A 16,718-nucleotide genomic window follows, 5' to 3' on the forward strand; every position below is an offset into this window, starting at 1 on the left:
AATGCATGATTGACCATTTCAAACCCAAATCCCAGATAAAAGGCCACAGCCAGCTTTGCAATCACAGAAAGCTGCAGTTTTGAAAGTGGAGCTAAGAAACTTTGATGTGAGGCATCATCTTCATATTGTACTCTGATGTTTGTCATTATGCACAGAAATGTCTAAGAAAATTAGAACGTGTTTTTTTTTGGATCAGGCCACCTCTGTTAAGTCCCCTGCTTATGTTTGAAACTGTACGGAAAGGCAAAGGCTGAAGATTTGTGATACAGATTCTTGAAAAGATAACCACAATAATCCAAAATGAGGAACAGATTCTTGGTTTTAAAAATGATGAGATAAATCAAGCCATCCATGTATCAACGTGTAGTGCAAGATTGAATCTTTTCTACAAGGACCAGGAGAATGCCATTTCCTACCTATGATAGCTTAAGGCAAGATAGAATAAACACAGCTGTATATCCATTCTTCTTGCTCATTCTGTGGCATCACATGCTGACAGACCTGCATACAAAAAGCAGAAAAAGGAAATAACAATTTCAAGAGCAAAATGGTTTATATTTTGCAATGACTATGGAAAGTGTCAATAGTTATCTAGCATATATTAATACACACACCCCATTTATTTATCTTGATTTGAATGTTTATCCCACACTTCCCCTGTAACTAGTTATAGAATTACATTTATGTTTTGACTTTTGTAAATACGCTAGAAATTTACCTCTAGAATGCAACATAATTCTACATAATTCTACAGGAGGAATTGGGAACTGCTGGGGGGAGAAGGAAATCACCCCCATCCCTCCATTAGTGACACATCCAACTAGAGCAAAAGCACAAGGAGGACCAAGTGGATTCCACCCACTGAGGATTACTGGCTAAGCATCCTTTCCTCCATTATTACACATTGTGAAAACCCTTATCTACTATTGTGAAAAGCCCAGACTTTTCGTTAATGAAATGCATGAAAAACATAACTGTTCTACAATATGTGACAAGCCATTCAAAATATACCTCTGCAGTTGCAATGTGTGAAATGGCAGGCAGTGCACTGCCTGCACACTATGGGTAATATGCATTTGTTCCCATAAAGTGACTGAACTCTAGTTATTCCGTGAAGGGAGCAAAAGTCTGAAAAATGACAAGAGGACTCCCCTGCCTGAGTGCCTGAGGGCCCCGTTCCTGCCACTCACCACCTGGCCCAGGGCGGGGCCTGGTAAGGCCTCAAAAGGACTGCTGCTGCCTCTGCTCTGCTGCTGGTTGCTGCTGCCCAGGAGGACTCCCCTGCCTGAGTGCCTGAGGGCCCCGTTCCTGCCACTCACCACCTGGCCCAGGGCGGGGCCTGGTAAGGCCTCAAAAGGACTGCTGCTGCCTCTGCTCTGCTGCTGGTTGCTGCTGCCCAGGAGGACTCCCCTGCCTGAGTGCCTGAGGGCCCCGTTCCTGCCACTCACCACCTGGCCCAGGGCGGGGCCTGGTAAGGCCTCAAAAGGACTGCTGCTGCCTCTGCTCTGCTGCTGGTTGCTGCTGCCCAGGAGGACTCCCCTGCCTGAGTGCCTGAGGGCCCCGTTCCTGCCACTCACCACCTGGCCCAGGGCGGGGCCTGGTAAGGCCTCAAAAGGACTGCTGCTGCCTCTGCTCTGCTGCTGGTTGCTGCTGCCCAGGAGGACTCCCCTGCCTGAGTGCCTGAGGGCCCCGTTCCTGCCACTCACCACCTGGCCCAGGGCGGGGCCTGGTAAGGCCTCAAAAGGACTGCTGCTGCCTCTGCTCTGCTGCTGGTTGCTGCTGCCCAGGAGGACTCCCCTGCCTGAGTGCCTGAGGGCCCCGTTCCTGCCACTCACCACCTGGCCCAGGGCGGGGCCTGGTAAGGCCATAAAAGGACTGCTGCTGCCTCTGCTTTGCTGCTGGTTGCTGCTGCCCAGGAGGACCCCCCTGCCTGAGTGCCTGAGTGCTGCTGCTGTCCAGCTCTTTTTTAAATGTTTTTTTTCTTTTTTCTTTTTTTTCTTAAATGTTTTAAAATGTTTCTATTATTATTATTATTTCTTTTCATCTTTTTAAGTTTTCTTGTTGTGGGGGTGGGATAGATGTTTAGTGGGGTTTTGAGTTTTGTATAATTTTGGTTACTTGTAATTTTTATAGTTTTTGGTTTGTATTGTTGTGTTTTGTTTTCTGTTTTTATATAGGTTTAATTTTGTTCTTAAGGGGTGGGGTCAGGGCTGCCTGGGAGGGGGTCCCGGCCAACAAAATGGCTGGGGCAGGTTCCACAGGGTGGGATGCACTGGGACAACCGATCTCAGTGATCACGGGCAGGAGGAGGAGTTACGCTAAGACCAGACCATGTCATTGCCGAGGAGGCAGGTTTAGTCGTTGTCTGAGGACTATTCCTGCCTCCGGGTCTGGTCCTGACCGGACGGATACTGGATTCAGCAAGGGATACCCACATGACCTGAAGATGCTGCTGTGCAATGCCAGGTCAATGTTGAATAAAACCACTGCCATCCACGACTTGATTGTGGATGGTGGACTTGACCTGGCATGTGTAACAGAGACTTGGTTGGATGAAGCGGATGGGCCTGTCCTTGCCGCTGCTTGTCCACCAGGTTTCTCTTACGCACAGCAACCCAGGCCATCTGGGCGGGGAGGGGGGGTTGCAGTGATTTTTAGGAAGTCATTAGTTTGCACCAGGCGTCCTATTGGGAAGACCCAGTTCTCTGAGTGCATGTTCTGGAAGTTGGGCAATAGGGGCAGTACAGGATTCCTTTTGGTGTACCGACCTCCCCGCTGCACCAAGGATTCCCTGCCCGAGCTGCTTCAGGTCGTGGCGGATGTTCTCCTGGAGTCACCTAGTTTGGTCGTCTTAGGGGATTTTAACATCCATGCCGACACGACCTTACAAGGGGCCGCTCGGGACTTCGTGGAAAGCATGGCCTCCATGGGGCTGTCCCTGAATAAGTCTGGTCCAACTCATAGCCGAGGACATGCCTTAGACCTGGTATTCACCTCTATGGATGTTGGTGATCTGACATTAAAAAAAAGTGAAACTAAAGAAGTGCCATGGTCAGATCACTTCCTGGTACAACTGGACTTCTCCGCAACCCTTCCCCTCTGCAGGGAGGTGGGACCAATTCGGATGGTCCGCCCCCGCCACTTAATGGATCCAAATGGTTTCCAGAGAGTGGTAGGGGATACTTTATCCCATGTTGATGGCCTTTCAGCCGATTCCCTGGTGGCCCGCTGGAATGTGGAGCTAACCAGGGCTATTGACTGTTTGGCTCCGAAGCGCCCTCTCCGGTTGCATGGAGCCCGGACAGCCCCGTGGTTTTCCCCGGAGCTGAGGGCGATGAAACAATCGTTGAGACGGCTAGAGCGCCGGTGGCAGAAAACCCATTCTGAATCCGACCGAACACAGGTTAGAGCTCAACGTCGAGCCTACCAAGTGGCGATAGCGACGGCGAAGAAGACTTTCTTCACCGCCTCTATTGCATCTGCGGAAAATAGCAGCAGGAGACTCTTTCAGGTGGTTCGGAATCTATCGGAGCCACCTTCGTCATCGGGGCCTGGTAGGGACCCCAAGATCTCCTGCAATGCGTTTGCAAAGTTTTTTGCAGATAAAATCGCTCAGATTCGGAAAGAGATAGACTCCACCGTGGGAGCAGGGCCAGGGCGGGAGAGTGCCAGAGTCCTGTCTAGTCCAGTTGCGTGGGATCAATTTCAGTCTGTTACCTCCGAGGATGTGGACAGGCTGCTTGGACGAGTGAAACCAACCACCTGTCTCCTTGATCCTTGCCCATCCTGGCTTATAAAAGCTAGCCGGGAGGGGCTGGGCGATGGGCTGCGCGGGGTGGTGAATGCTTCCCTCTGTGAGGGAGCCTTCCCAGCCCCGCTGAAAGAGGCGGTCATTAAACCGCTTCTTAAAAAAACATCTTTAGACCCGGCCAATATGGCCAACTATCGCCCAGTCTCAAATCTACCATTCTTGGGCAAGGTGATTGAGAGGGTGGTTGCTGAACAACTCCAGGCACGCCTGGAAGAAGCGGACCATTTGGATCCCTTCCAATCGGGATTCAGGCCTCACCATGGGACTGAAACCGCCTTGGTCGCGCTGGTCGATGATCTCCGGCGGGCTAGGGACAAAGGTGAGAGCTGTTTCCTAGTTCTGCTGGATCTCTCAGCGGCCTTTGACACCATCGACCATAACATCCTTCTAGACCGGCTAGAGGGGTTGGGAGCTGGAGGCACTGTTATACAGTGGTTCCGCTCCTTCCTCCTGGGCCGTGTTCAGAAAGTGGTGGTGGGGGATGAGTGTTCAGACCCCTGGGCTCTCACTTGTGGGGTGCCTCAGGGTTCTGTCCTCTCCCCCATGCTTTTTAATATCTATATGAAGCCGCTGGGAGAGATCATCAGGGGGTTTGGGCTGGGTGTTCATCAGTATGCGGATGATACCCAGCTCTACCTCTCTTTCAAATCAGAACCAGTGAAGGCCGTGAAGGTCCTGTGTGAGTGCCTGGAGGCGGTTGGAGGATGGATGGCGGCTAACAGATTGAGGTTGAATCCTGACAAGACAGAAGTACTGTTCTTGGGGGACAGGAGGAGGGCAGGTGTGGAGGATTCCCTGGTCCTGAATGGGGTAACTGTGCCCCTGAAGGACCAGGTGCGCAGCCTGGGAGTCATTTTGGACTCACAGCTGTCCATGGAAGCGCAGGTTAATTCTGTATCCAGGGCAGCTGTCTACCAGCTCCACCTGGTACGCAGGCTGAGACCCTACCTGCCCGCGGACTGTCTCACCAAAGTGGTGCATGCTCTGGTTATCTCCCGCTTGGACTACTGCAATGCGCTCTATGTGGGGCTGCCTTTGAAGGTGACCCGGAAACTGCAATTAATCCAAAATGCGGCAGCTAGACTGGTGACTGGGAGTGGCCGCCGAGACCACATAACACCGGTCCTGAGAGATCTGCATTGGCTCCCAGTACGTTTCCGAGCACAATTCAAAGTGTTGGTGCTGACCTTTAAAGCCCTAAACGGCCTCGGTCCTGTATACCTGAAGGAGCGTCTCCACCCCCATCATTCAGCCCGGACACTGAGATCCAGCGCCGAGGGCCTTCTGTCTGTTCCCTCACTGCGAGAAGCAAAACTACAGGGAACCAGGCAGAGGGCCTTCTCGGTAGTGGCGCCCGCCCTGTGGAACGCCCTCCCATCACAGGTCAGGGAAATAAACAACTACCTGACATTCAGAAAAAACCTGAAGGCAGCCCTTTTTAGGGAAGTTTTTAATGTTTGATATTGTTGTATTTGGTTTCTGTTGGAAGCCGCCCAGAGTGGCTGGGGAAATCCAGCCAGATGGGCGGGGTACAAATAATAAATATTATTATTATTATTATTAAGTCTGGCAACTTGCGCTAACAAAATTTCAAAAAGGGAACCCCCAAGGCAAAAATAGGGAGAATGCTTTATCAACTATAGTTACAAAAAACTCAGTACTATACCTGGGAACTAGCGACAGCTGGGTCATATGTAATAGGGAAACAGAACAGAAAAAGGCACAGGCATAGACACTAGTGGCAGTTTCTCCATCAGCTGTTCTTGTACCAAAACATCAACATTTAGAGAACAGTTTGGGAATTTACTTTGGAGAGTTGTTCACTGGGGAAAACTCTTAAAATAGTTATTGTGAGATCCACGTGTATAACTCTGGATATAAGCTGTCATGAAATGAAGTTTATCCTGCACTTGAAAGCATTGTGCAAACTTGTAGAATAGGAAAACAAATCTATCAATAGCATGAAATAAATACATATTTGGCTATGATGAATGCCAATACCCAGCCATGGACACAAAACGTATTTTCAAAGTCTAGCCTGTCATGTTGTCTGTATTTTCCTAAAAATTAACTTCTTTTCACGTGTTCAAGTCTTCAAGAAAATGTTTTTAAAGAACAGGACATAAATGGTTGTGTTTAACATTTTGTTTACAGCGTATTACTGCACAGCTTTAAACAGCATCAGTTTTGTCCCTGGTTTGTTTGTGGTATTGTTTTATTACATTTTTCATGCTGTTGTAAGCTGCCCTTTGGACCCTGACAGGTGAAAAGGCAGAATATACATATCTTAAATAAATAGATGCACTTACCATCATGGAGTTGGATGCCACTTCAATGGCAAAAGTGTTGAGCCCTCTATTACTGACACAGTTTCTACTTTGCTCATTGTTGAGGTGAATTACTGTTTTGCTTTCAGACTGTTAAGAGAAAAGCAACTTTAGCATAAACACATTTAGAGCAGTATCAATCCATGGGATTAATATTAATGACACTACAAGAAAAAGCAAGACCATTAAGAAATTACCTAAATACTGGCCATTGAAAAGATCATAAACCTAGTATTAGCTATGGGAGTTCTGCTTTTAACTCAAGCTATACAGGGCAGTAATTTTCAGCCCCCTTGAGGCCCAGGGCCCATCTTTAAATTCAACCAGCAATATCAGATCAACTTATTTTTGTTTTATTCTTAAACACTGTATATGGTTTTATTATGTCCTTATCTCTAGCCTTAAAAAAACCCAGTAAGAAAATCAAAATAGTGGTTTTGACAGTGGTTTGTTCCAGTTGTGTCATGCTCTATCAGCCGCAGTTCAGTACTGTCAAAGGCTGGTTTGGGAGTTGACTGTCCAAGGAGATCATGAATGTTTGTGAATGTCCAGTTACAGGTAGGTAGCCATGTTGGTCTGTCATAGTCAAAACAAAATAAAAAATAAAAAAATCCTTCCAGTAGCACCTTAGAGACCAACTAAGTTTGTTCTTGTTCTTCTTCCTGAAGAAGTGTGCATGCACACGAAAGCTGATACCAAGAACAAACTTACTGTAGTTGTCTTCTAAAGTGCTACTGGAAGGATTTTTGTGTGTGTGTGTGAATGTCATTATTGTGTCTATAGGCCAATATTGCTCAGGCTCCAGGGCTTATTAGTGGGCATCTGTGTATTTTTAGGTGTTTTGAAGAGACAGAAACCCACTGCAACAGCATAAGAGGAAAGCAAAGTTGAACTTTAAATTAAAAGTTGCTTGGTTCCTCAGCAGTGCAGTGGCTGAAACAGAAATATCAAAGTAACATCCAGGCATTAAACCATGTCATGCAGGGCAACCTGCATGGTAGTCATAATGGCCCTGAATAACTAACAAGCATTAGTATTATCATCAATATTGTTTGTTAATTTATTTCCCACCTTTCCTCCAAGGAGCTGAGGACAGCATACATGGTTATCTCCCACTCCATTTTCTACATATGTTCTTCACATCAACAGATTTACAATAAAAAATGGACCAGATTTATAGCCTAAGGTGGGATTGTTGGCAACTAAGTGGTTAAAGCTGTTGGAGAGGGAAATATAGACAAGAGGAGCTTTGTTATTTGGACTACTCAGGTCTAAATGGATTGCCATTTGGTATAGCATGTTTTAGTAAACAAAGTGCTTAGAAATATTTTATTATGGTAAGCATATTTTATCGTACACACAAGGTCCTTAAATTTCATTTGTAAAGATCACTACAGAAAGTTTGGTCTATTTGCTTTTCTCTGTTACTGAGCTAATGTGATATTGATTAGCCTGGATAAATAATTAAGTATAGAGTACACTGAAGACTAGCTGTTTGCTATTTTCCTTTTTTTATTTCTTAATATTTCATTGCTTATTTGGAATGGAATTTGTCGCCAATAAAATGTTTCACTAATATGGATACTGAATATATGAAAACTTGTAATAAGTTGAAATAAACCTTGTAAAGATAAATTGCAAAATGTACAATGGAAATGCCCAATATACTAACTTTTCTAGTTCCTAAATATATACACAGAAATCAGGAAGGAGAAATGAAGAGTGTCCAGATTGACAGCATGCTGACAACAATCATCAAAAGGGAAAGCCTGTCACAGGTTTGCCGACAATCTGAGCTACAGGTGGGGAACTTACCCTGCATCCCACCCAACTCTGAGATGTAGCTGGGGTCAATCACCTGACAACGTTATGATGTCTGGCAACAACTTGAGAAGAGATCAACTCTGAAATCCATTTACAAGTGGTTTCAATAACAAGCTATTCTGCAAAGGGACTTCCAATTGATGCCTCTCTGGGGCCCATCAGCTGACTGGAGCAATTAGTAAACAGGCAAGAACACCCAGTTGGCTCCACTGGTGTGCCCATGCAGCTCTGACCTTGCCATTGCCCTGCCCCACCTTTATCCTGTAAACAGCAGTGACACAGTCAGGAAGGCAGCAACACAGCACTGCCCCACTGAGCCAGCCACACCTCATTTCTTGGCTTTGCTTGGTCAGAATTTTCTGCTTACTGCATATCTGGCTTCAATGTGTGATTCCAGCTCAAGTCGTTGACAAAAAAGACCCTGATCTAGAAGGGTTGGATTGGTCCCAGTCTGGTTGTGATAAATAAACAGTAAAAATACAAAAAGATTTTGTAAGGGCTGTTCCTGTTATACAGGTATATATTTAATACAATACCTTGTTTCCAATAACAGACGTGATCCGTGTATCACTTTTATAAGTGTGAATAACTATATTTTCACTGGCATCCATCGGCTTAGCGTCTCCTTTATTAGCCACACTCATACAAATGGCTGTCTTAAGTTGCTCACCACCAGCTTCCAGACAAACAGGTTGAATTCTGGGTTTGCATTTTTCTGCATAGACGCGAATGGAAAAGGGGCATGCCTATAAAGAGTGGGGGGACATTTGTTATATCTATCATTGTAGATATCATATTTTGATCTATTCAATGAAACCAAATTTAGATTTTTGGGTAGGGGAATCTGAAAATGACCTTAGAACTGTTCTATTTGATGACCTAAAACTGCAAGATAGGCACAACAATTGATTTTAAAAGCCTTGAATGCTCCTTCAATGGTTAGTATAAGCTATGATTATGACAATGCTACATATTGTTCCACTACAGTCAATGCTAACAATGGAGCAGGGAGGAGCCTGCTGTGCTCCCCTGATGACTGAAATGGACCTTTATTTTATTTCCAAGCTACAATTGGGAACTACTTATCCTTACATGGCCATGGACAATATCTGAAGAGGTGGCATATGCATATGCATGCCAGAGAATATTCTGAGCTTCAATTTTTGCTTCATCTGAAAAGCTGCTTTGCCTCTTTGGCCGAAGGAACTGTTTCAGCAAGAACCACCACCCAAATGCCAGCTGCACTGTTTTTGGATTCCATTTCATATTGTCAGTCTCATTAGCCCCTTTTACCCGCTGGACTGGAGAAAGTTTTGGATACTTTCCCTTTGGATAACAGATGTGATGCCTTTACTTTGGGTATCTATATGACACATAAACTATAAATTAATTTGTTGTTCAACGTCTTTATAAATGACATGGATGAAGGTATCAAGGGATGCTCATCAAATTTGCAGATTACACCAAACTGGGAGAGGTAGCTAATGCAGCAGAAGCCAGAATCAGGATGCAAGATGACCGTAACAGATTGGAGAACTGGGCCCAAGCTAACAAAAAGATCTTCAGTAGGGACAAATGTAAGGTTCTACACTTAGGCTGGAATAACCAGCTGCACAAATATAAGATGGGGGACATCTGGCTTGCCAGTAGTACTTGTGAAACGGGTTGAAGGGCCTTAATAGACCACAAGCTTAACATGAGTCAACAGTGAGATGCAGCAGCAAAGAAAGCTAATGCTATTCTAGGTTGCATCAATAGAAGCATAGTGTTTCGAAAATAATAGTACCACTCTATTCTGCCTTGGTCAGATTACCCCTGGAATACTGTGTCCAGCTCTGGGTGCCACAATTTAAGAAGGATATTGACAAGCTGGAACTTGTGCAGAGGAAGGTGACTAAGGGTTTGAAAATCAAGCCTTATGAGGGCCAGCTGAGGGAGTTTCAGGGAGCCTGAGAAAGGAAGCTAAGATGAGCTATGATAACCATCTTCAAATATCCAAAGGGCTATCACATGGAAGATGCAGAAAGCTTGTTTTCTCCTGCCTCAGAGGGTAGGACCTGAACCAATGGCTTCAAGTTACAAGAAAGGAGATTCCGAGTAAACATCAGAAAGAACTTTCTGACAGCAAAGGTTGTTCAACAGTGGAACGGACGCCCTCGGAAATTGGTGGACTCTCCTTCATTGGTGGTTTTTAAAGCAGAGATTGGAGGGGCACCTGTCATGGATGCTTCAGTTGAGATTCCTTCATTGCAGGGTGTTGGACTAGATGACCCTTGGGGTCCCTCCCAACTCTACAATTCTATGATTCTATGATAACATGCAAAGCTTGCAGCACATACTTACATTACAACTTTGTAACTGGTTCAACTTAAGATCAGCTTAATGCAGTAAAAACATTACAATTGCACATTGTGGCTACTTCCTCCTCACCTTGCCCAATGTTTATCATACCTCAGTCAATTCCAATGCTTTGTTGTAGCCCATTGACTGCAAAGTCATCCAGAGGCTGCTAAGATCCCTGCCTTGTTGACTGGCTTCCATGAGATTCAGATCCATAAATCCCTGTCTTGTGAGTTCATTGTTCTTCATATCAAAATTCTCTAATAAGAAAACATAAGGCAAATATTTTCACAGGCTACAGTGGAAACGATCAAAATTGCCTGTATTCAGGAAAAGCAAACATTGGATTCCATCCCTTGGCCATTCCCATTCCTCTTTTCCTTTTGTTGTTTGCCACCCTTGTTCCTCTCTTCCTTCCTTTCTTCATATTGTCTCCTAGTGTAAGCCCCTTTAGGCAGGCCTGTGTCTTTTTGATTTGTGAAACTCTGTGAAGAACTGGCACTTTGATGGCAATGTTTGCATCAGCGGTGGAGAACCTATGGCCCTCCTAATACTGTTGGATTGCAACTCCCATCATCCCCAGCCGTCAAGGAAATAATAAGGGAAGGCAGGAGCTGTTGTATATACCAGATTCCCCAGCCCTGTTATATATGTCAGTAATTATAAAGGTTTTATTTTGCATCCTTGTGTTTCAGAAAATTTGTTATGAAATATATACATGACAAAGTTATTTATTTGGCTTCACTGAAAACTCAACATGCAAGAAATGACAAATTAAATGAGTTTCTCTTGAAATTATTTGAGCCAGTGGGTGGAGTTTTATCAGCAAATCAATAAAAACGTTGGCCACAAATTGTGGTTCGTTGTATGGTCTCTTATGGCTTTCTTCTTCCCAGGGCAAGCAGGGAAGAGCAAATTGGCCAAGATGGGCTCATTCATGGTAAACTATTAACTATGATATACAGTGATGCGTGAAAGAAGCTAATGGCCAATCCCCATTTTTGGAAATAGCAACCTAGATCAGTAGTAACCTAAATTTCTTTAGTAACAAGAATAAATACAATATTGGCTGGCTTTTAAATCAGTGGAAGACAAGGTATTGCAAAGTAAATGAATACAGTATATAAACAATGTCTACAGTCTTCTGCAGTGTATAATTGTGGAGTGGGAACCAGGTGGTAATCCTTGGTATGAGAAGTGGATTGATACAAGAATGCCACTATTTGTATCTATGAAGTTACCATTCACTTTCATCACTGAGAGAGGCTTTTATGTTATGGATGCTGTGAGCTCATATCTTAGATAAGTTTGATTTCTGAAAAGTAATATAGTTCCAATAATATTCAGCAAATTCTTCTAGCAAATTCTTGCTAGAAAACCAGGTCATCAAGCAAACACAAAATTAAAATGTTCTTAAAGCACAGAATATTTAAAAATGGATTTCTCATCTTCATTACAATGCTAATTCTTTACTATGTATTATTTAAAAGAGATTACCAAATGAATAAATCTAAGGGTTCAGGTGCTATTATAAACTGCTTGAACTTTGTTCTCAAGATTTATGAGGTTCATCTGAACCCTCCAGCTGATTAATTGCCAAGTAATCTATTCACAGCTTTTGCTGTTGCTTCCTTTTGACGGGCCCGTTAAGGTCTTCTAAGTATTGTTGCTGTGTTTGTTCCAGAAAATGTGTGACTTGTATCCCCTACTCTCAAATATATAAGAAACCAAATGCACAAAATGCAAAGCCAAAGATGAGAACTTTATGTCTGCCCAAAGGTTTGGGCATGTCCAGTGATATTTTTACAATTCCCTTCTTTGAGCAACAGATTTTGAGATCTTCATGGAAGTCCCCTCAATTTCAATTTCCCTTGGGCATATGGAATTACTGGTAGTCACATGGTCCTTTGGACTGAAGCCATCATATAAAGGATGTCAGAATTTATGCTCCTTAATGAAAACATAAAAAGCTCTAAAGATTTTACAGAGTAATATGAAACAGGATCGGTCAAATGCTGAATATTTTAGCCGGAATTAACAAAGCACCGCAGCCTTTAAAATGTCTATTTAAGCTGTTGCAAGCCTACTGGTACACCTCATTAATTCCAGTTTCTATTTTGTACTGTAATAATAACGAAGTTTCTCATAAGCATTAATGAATTTACCTTCATATCATCCACGTGCAAGATCATTTATTCTTAGCATGCAAATCCTAATTTGTGATACTGAAGGCCAAATAAGAAGTGACAATAAATTGAAATATGTCTGTGGATTATGAATAGTTGAATGCTTAGATGAAAGTCTCAGAAGGCATGTACGGTCATAGTTTTATCAAATGTATTTACAATCTAAAAATACAAAACTGAGAACATACAGCACTCTGGATGAGTAAGGGCTAATTCAATTCTCTTCCATGTCAGGAAATGCAATTCCTGCCATGCATGAACTCATTACGCACTTCCCAAAATTAAGGAGAATGGGGTGGCATGCATTTGTGCACACATGCTGAACAGACATAGTTTTCAATGTGGTTACATGAACCTCCTGAAGTTTTATTTGCAATGAAATATATCTACATATACAGGAACATTTATACAGCCAGATTTTTCCAAAGGCATGAACACGTTATAAAACTTTTTTTAATGCAATTGACATGAATGAATGAATGAATGAATGAATGATTATTATGATGATGATGATAGGCCAAGCAGCCAGCATAACGTGGGCCCTTTCATGCAAACAAAAATCTATTCTGCCTCCCTTCCCCCTTTGAGTGCCAATATCTCAATATTCTTTTTTATGTAATAGAAACTGTATAGCTCATTTGGTTAGAGCACAGTGCTGCTAATGCCAAGGTTGCAGGTTCGATTCCCACATGGGACAGCTGCATATTCCTGCATTGCAGAGGGTCCCTTCAAACTCTACAATTCTATGATTCCACCCATTTTCTTTCTAAAAGTGGAAGATACTTCAGCGCTGGATTTCAAAACATGGTGGACACTAAGTAGCAGGACATTTATGTGGAGGAGGATGGTAGGTTATATGAACTCTCATTTTAACATGGAAAGCTCTGCCTGTATACCAGTATAGAAGTAATTTAAAATAAAACAAGCTTTAAAAGTTTACAAAATAATGCAGGAAATGTGCTGGGAAGTACTTTGGTGTAGTCATGGACCTTAATCAGTTGGTGCCTGTAACACAAAACCATATTTCTCTAGACTCTGGAGTGGTGGCACAACGGATTTGACTCTTACCTTTGTACAGCAGACTACATTCCAGTCATGCAAGAGTCTCTCTCTCTCTCTCTCTTTCTCTGTCTCTCCATTCATACAAGCAAGGGACACCATCACAATTCAAGCCAAACAACAACAGTTGAGGAGGGTGCAAAACAAAGTAAGTAAGGGGGTGTGATCTGGGAAGGAAGCAAGGTCTGAGCAGTCTGAGGGCCACATTTGGTCCCTGGGCCTGTGCTTCTCTACTCCTGCTCTGCACTGTAGAATATGTGCAGGAAAACATCACATTTTCCCATTAACAAAATATTGCTGCTTGAATGCTGGGAAAATGAAAAAGAAACATTACCTTAGGGCAAAGACATTTAGATCCCCTGCAACAAATGAATAACAACTGTACATTTACTGTGCAATAAAATGACCATCTGGAATGCCCCCCACAACTGACATGACACTTACTGAAGCTGCAAGAGTAGAAGCCATGAGGAGATAAAGCAGTGGAGGGTTTGCCCCCTTTTTTGTTATTCTCCAACATAACCCCCTATTAGGGACATCTTATAGTTTGACCTCAGGCAAGAGCAAAATAAAGCAAAAGGAAATGGGAGAGCTAGCAGGGAGACTGTAAATGACAGTCAGGGGACTGAAGGAGCTACCTTTGATATTACAGAGATGCAAGCTAAAAGAAGAAAAAGGAAAGAAATGAATTTATGAAGTAATAGAAAGACCTCGTAACAACAGCACAAAGCAATAAGGGGGGGGAGAGATGACAAAGCAATATATGTCACACAGAGCTTAAGATACTGAATTCTATGGTATATTTTCATTAGAAAAAAAATGTTGCCCGTGAATACACCCAAACTACATTAACCGTTAACGAACTATATTGTTCCTTCCATGTAGCCTCATGCTAATGAACTGTGAACCTATGTAATCAGCATTTCTATTTAATCATATGATAAATGCCAAAGGCATTCAGATAAATGATGCTGCACTTGGGCATAGAGAGGTTAAATTTGCATATAGATAATTTCAGTGTTACCTTTGCATATGGCCCAAGCTTCCTCATCACACTTTTCTCCACTAGTTCTCATTTCAAAGAAGTTGTTCTCTTCCAGGCTGAGAAAGCCATTCCCATCCAAATCAATCATTTCAAATATTTCTGATAAGGCTGCTCTGAAAGGTTGAAGAGAAAAAGCAGCTCAACAGATTGTCTGCTTCCTTCATTTCATCCCTTGGACTCACTCATCAGTTCATTTCAGAAGACTGATTTCTTTGGGAGACAAATTTTTCAGCAACATATTTTTGTTAAAATATGAAGAGCCTAAATTTCACAAAAGCTGGTCTGCCTTACCGGAACTCTTTGGTAGCTGTGAATTCTCCATCTCCATGTACAAGTTTGGCTTCTCTTCTAATTTGCTTTTTTGATTTTCTGAATCTACAGCCTGTGGTGAAAGGAATTGCCCAATAGACACCACTTTCAAGTTCCCCGCTCCAACCAAAAACCTATCACAAAGGAAAAAGATAGATGCAGGATGTTTTAGATTTCTGACCGCCATCATTATTTCTCCCCATACAAGCACAACGAATATTTGAGTTTATATCTTGTAAACCTTTCCCACATGTACATCACACAGATTATAAAAGGAACCACAGATGATAATGTAAGAACCAATGAAGTGCACCGAATTGAGTTCTGGACTCAGAAATGAAAGCCTGTGCTCAAAAGCTCACAGAGCATTGCATCACCCTTTACGAGGCAACCTGGGTACACAAGTATTTGCTGTAATAAATGTGCAAGATGTGGAGGAGAGCTGCACATTCCCACTCTCTATAAAGTAGATTGGAATGCAGTGGATTTGGGCCCAGTTCCCTGACATATGTTTTCTGGAAGTGAGCATATTTTCATGTAAACAAACAAATTTATTTTATTTTATATTTATTTTATATTTATATGTATATGTATATTTATATTTTATTTTATACCACTTAATGCTTAAGATAGTCTCTAAGAGGTATACAAAGTAACAAATACAATATGTAAAACATCGAAAACAGTGTGAGCATGGGGAATCTCTCTCACCAATTGTAGTTTTTCAAACACTGGAAAAGATAGCAGGTTCAGAGCTAACTTTCAGTGTGAAAATTATGTGTGGCCCTAGGATTAAACTCTCTATACTCTGGCAGTCCTTGTACTTCGGCAACTACTTTTTGTAAACAAAGGGATGTGGCCAGTCCAAATATGTTTTTGAATCCTGTCCTTAAAGTCACATATTGTTTGACCTTGATGAAAAGGGGTAATACTCTAATGGCATTATATCACATACAAAACAGAGTACGCCAAATGTGGGGAACACTGCAATGGCCCTCCAAAAGAAATGTTATATTGATGGAAGACATCAGCACTCTGTACCAGAAGTGGGTTACAGATATATACTTACTGTGCTGAATGAATGAATTAATGAATAAAATGATTGTATATAAAAGGACTTGGATTTATAATGATAAGGGAGAATCCATCCATTTGGATTGACTCATATCTGGTATAGGAGGAAATAAAAGTAATAAAAAGTCTTCTATTTATCTTAGTATTTTTACAACGCTCACTTGAGGACAGTTTGGAAATTAAAATGAAAGAGTTCTGTTGCTTATTCAAGTCCACATTTATGTGTTGTGAAGGAAATCAACAGTCCTCTTAGGCCTAACCGACATAAGTATCTTTTTAAAGGGATTCTTCAGATTTTGGCTTTTATCTTATGTTCATCAGGGAAATATTTGAAAAGTATATAATTAACAGGATATTAATTCTGTTAGTAATAATACTGCCTTTACTTGACTACTTCATTGGTAATTTAGCTATTTTCTCAATGGCAAAGCACAAAGTACCAGCCATTTATAGAGTCTGCTGTGTTCCAGATATAAACATTATTAATATGCCACATATATAGTCAGTAAAGGAAACTTAAAAATGTCTATGACCTCTTTATTTCGTAGCTCAGTGAAGCTGACAAGCTGTATGTTTTCTTCAGTTTCATTTTCTTTGAGTATGTACAATGCTGTGTCCACCACTAACCAAGGAGAGGGTTTTCCTATCAAAAAGCAAGCAAAATTGTACTAATAGTCAAAGATCTGTCATTAACTCGTTGATGCAGCTGAATGCTGTGTTACCAAAAGAATCCATTGTGTTTT

At 42.4% G+C, this 16,718-nt stretch overlaps 1 protein-coding gene across 10 annotated transcripts in view; it reads right to left on the minus strand.

Moving 5' to 3' along the window:
• The window catches only part of EFCAB7 (EF-hand calcium binding domain 7), a 40,856-nt gene that overhangs the window by 6,800 nt on the left and 17,338 nt on the right, over positions 1-16,718 (minus strand). For 5 of the 10 annotated variants that reach the window (XM_033151899.1, XM_033151901.1, XM_033151894.1 and 2 more), the window contains 7 exons: positions 16,509-16,618; positions 14,884-15,035; positions 14,572-14,705; positions 10,414-10,562; positions 8,499-8,708; positions 6,121-6,228; positions 295-501 (listed from right to left, as the gene is read on the minus strand). In XM_033151899.1, the coding sequence (XP_033007790.1) occupies positions 427-501; positions 6,121-6,228; positions 8,499-8,708; positions 10,414-10,562; positions 14,572-14,705; positions 14,884-15,035; positions 16,509-16,618 (938 nt within the window). In that variant the 3' untranslated portion in view covers positions 295-426. Of the gene's footprint in view, positions 1-294; positions 502-6,120; positions 6,229-8,498; positions 8,709-9,204; positions 9,326-10,413; positions 10,563-14,571; positions 14,706-14,883; positions 15,036-16,508; positions 16,619-16,718 lie in introns of those variants that run through there. The other 5 variants (XM_033151897.1, XM_033151895.1, XM_033151896.1 and 2 more) reach the window with 3 other exon arrangements.

Source organism: Lacerta agilis, chromosome 6 (genome assembly GCF_009819535.1).
Source record: "Lacerta agilis isolate rLacAgi1 chromosome 6, rLacAgi1.pri, whole genome shotgun sequence".
Taxonomy (NCBI): domain Eukaryota; kingdom Metazoa; phylum Chordata; class Lepidosauria; order Squamata; family Lacertidae; genus Lacerta; species Lacerta agilis.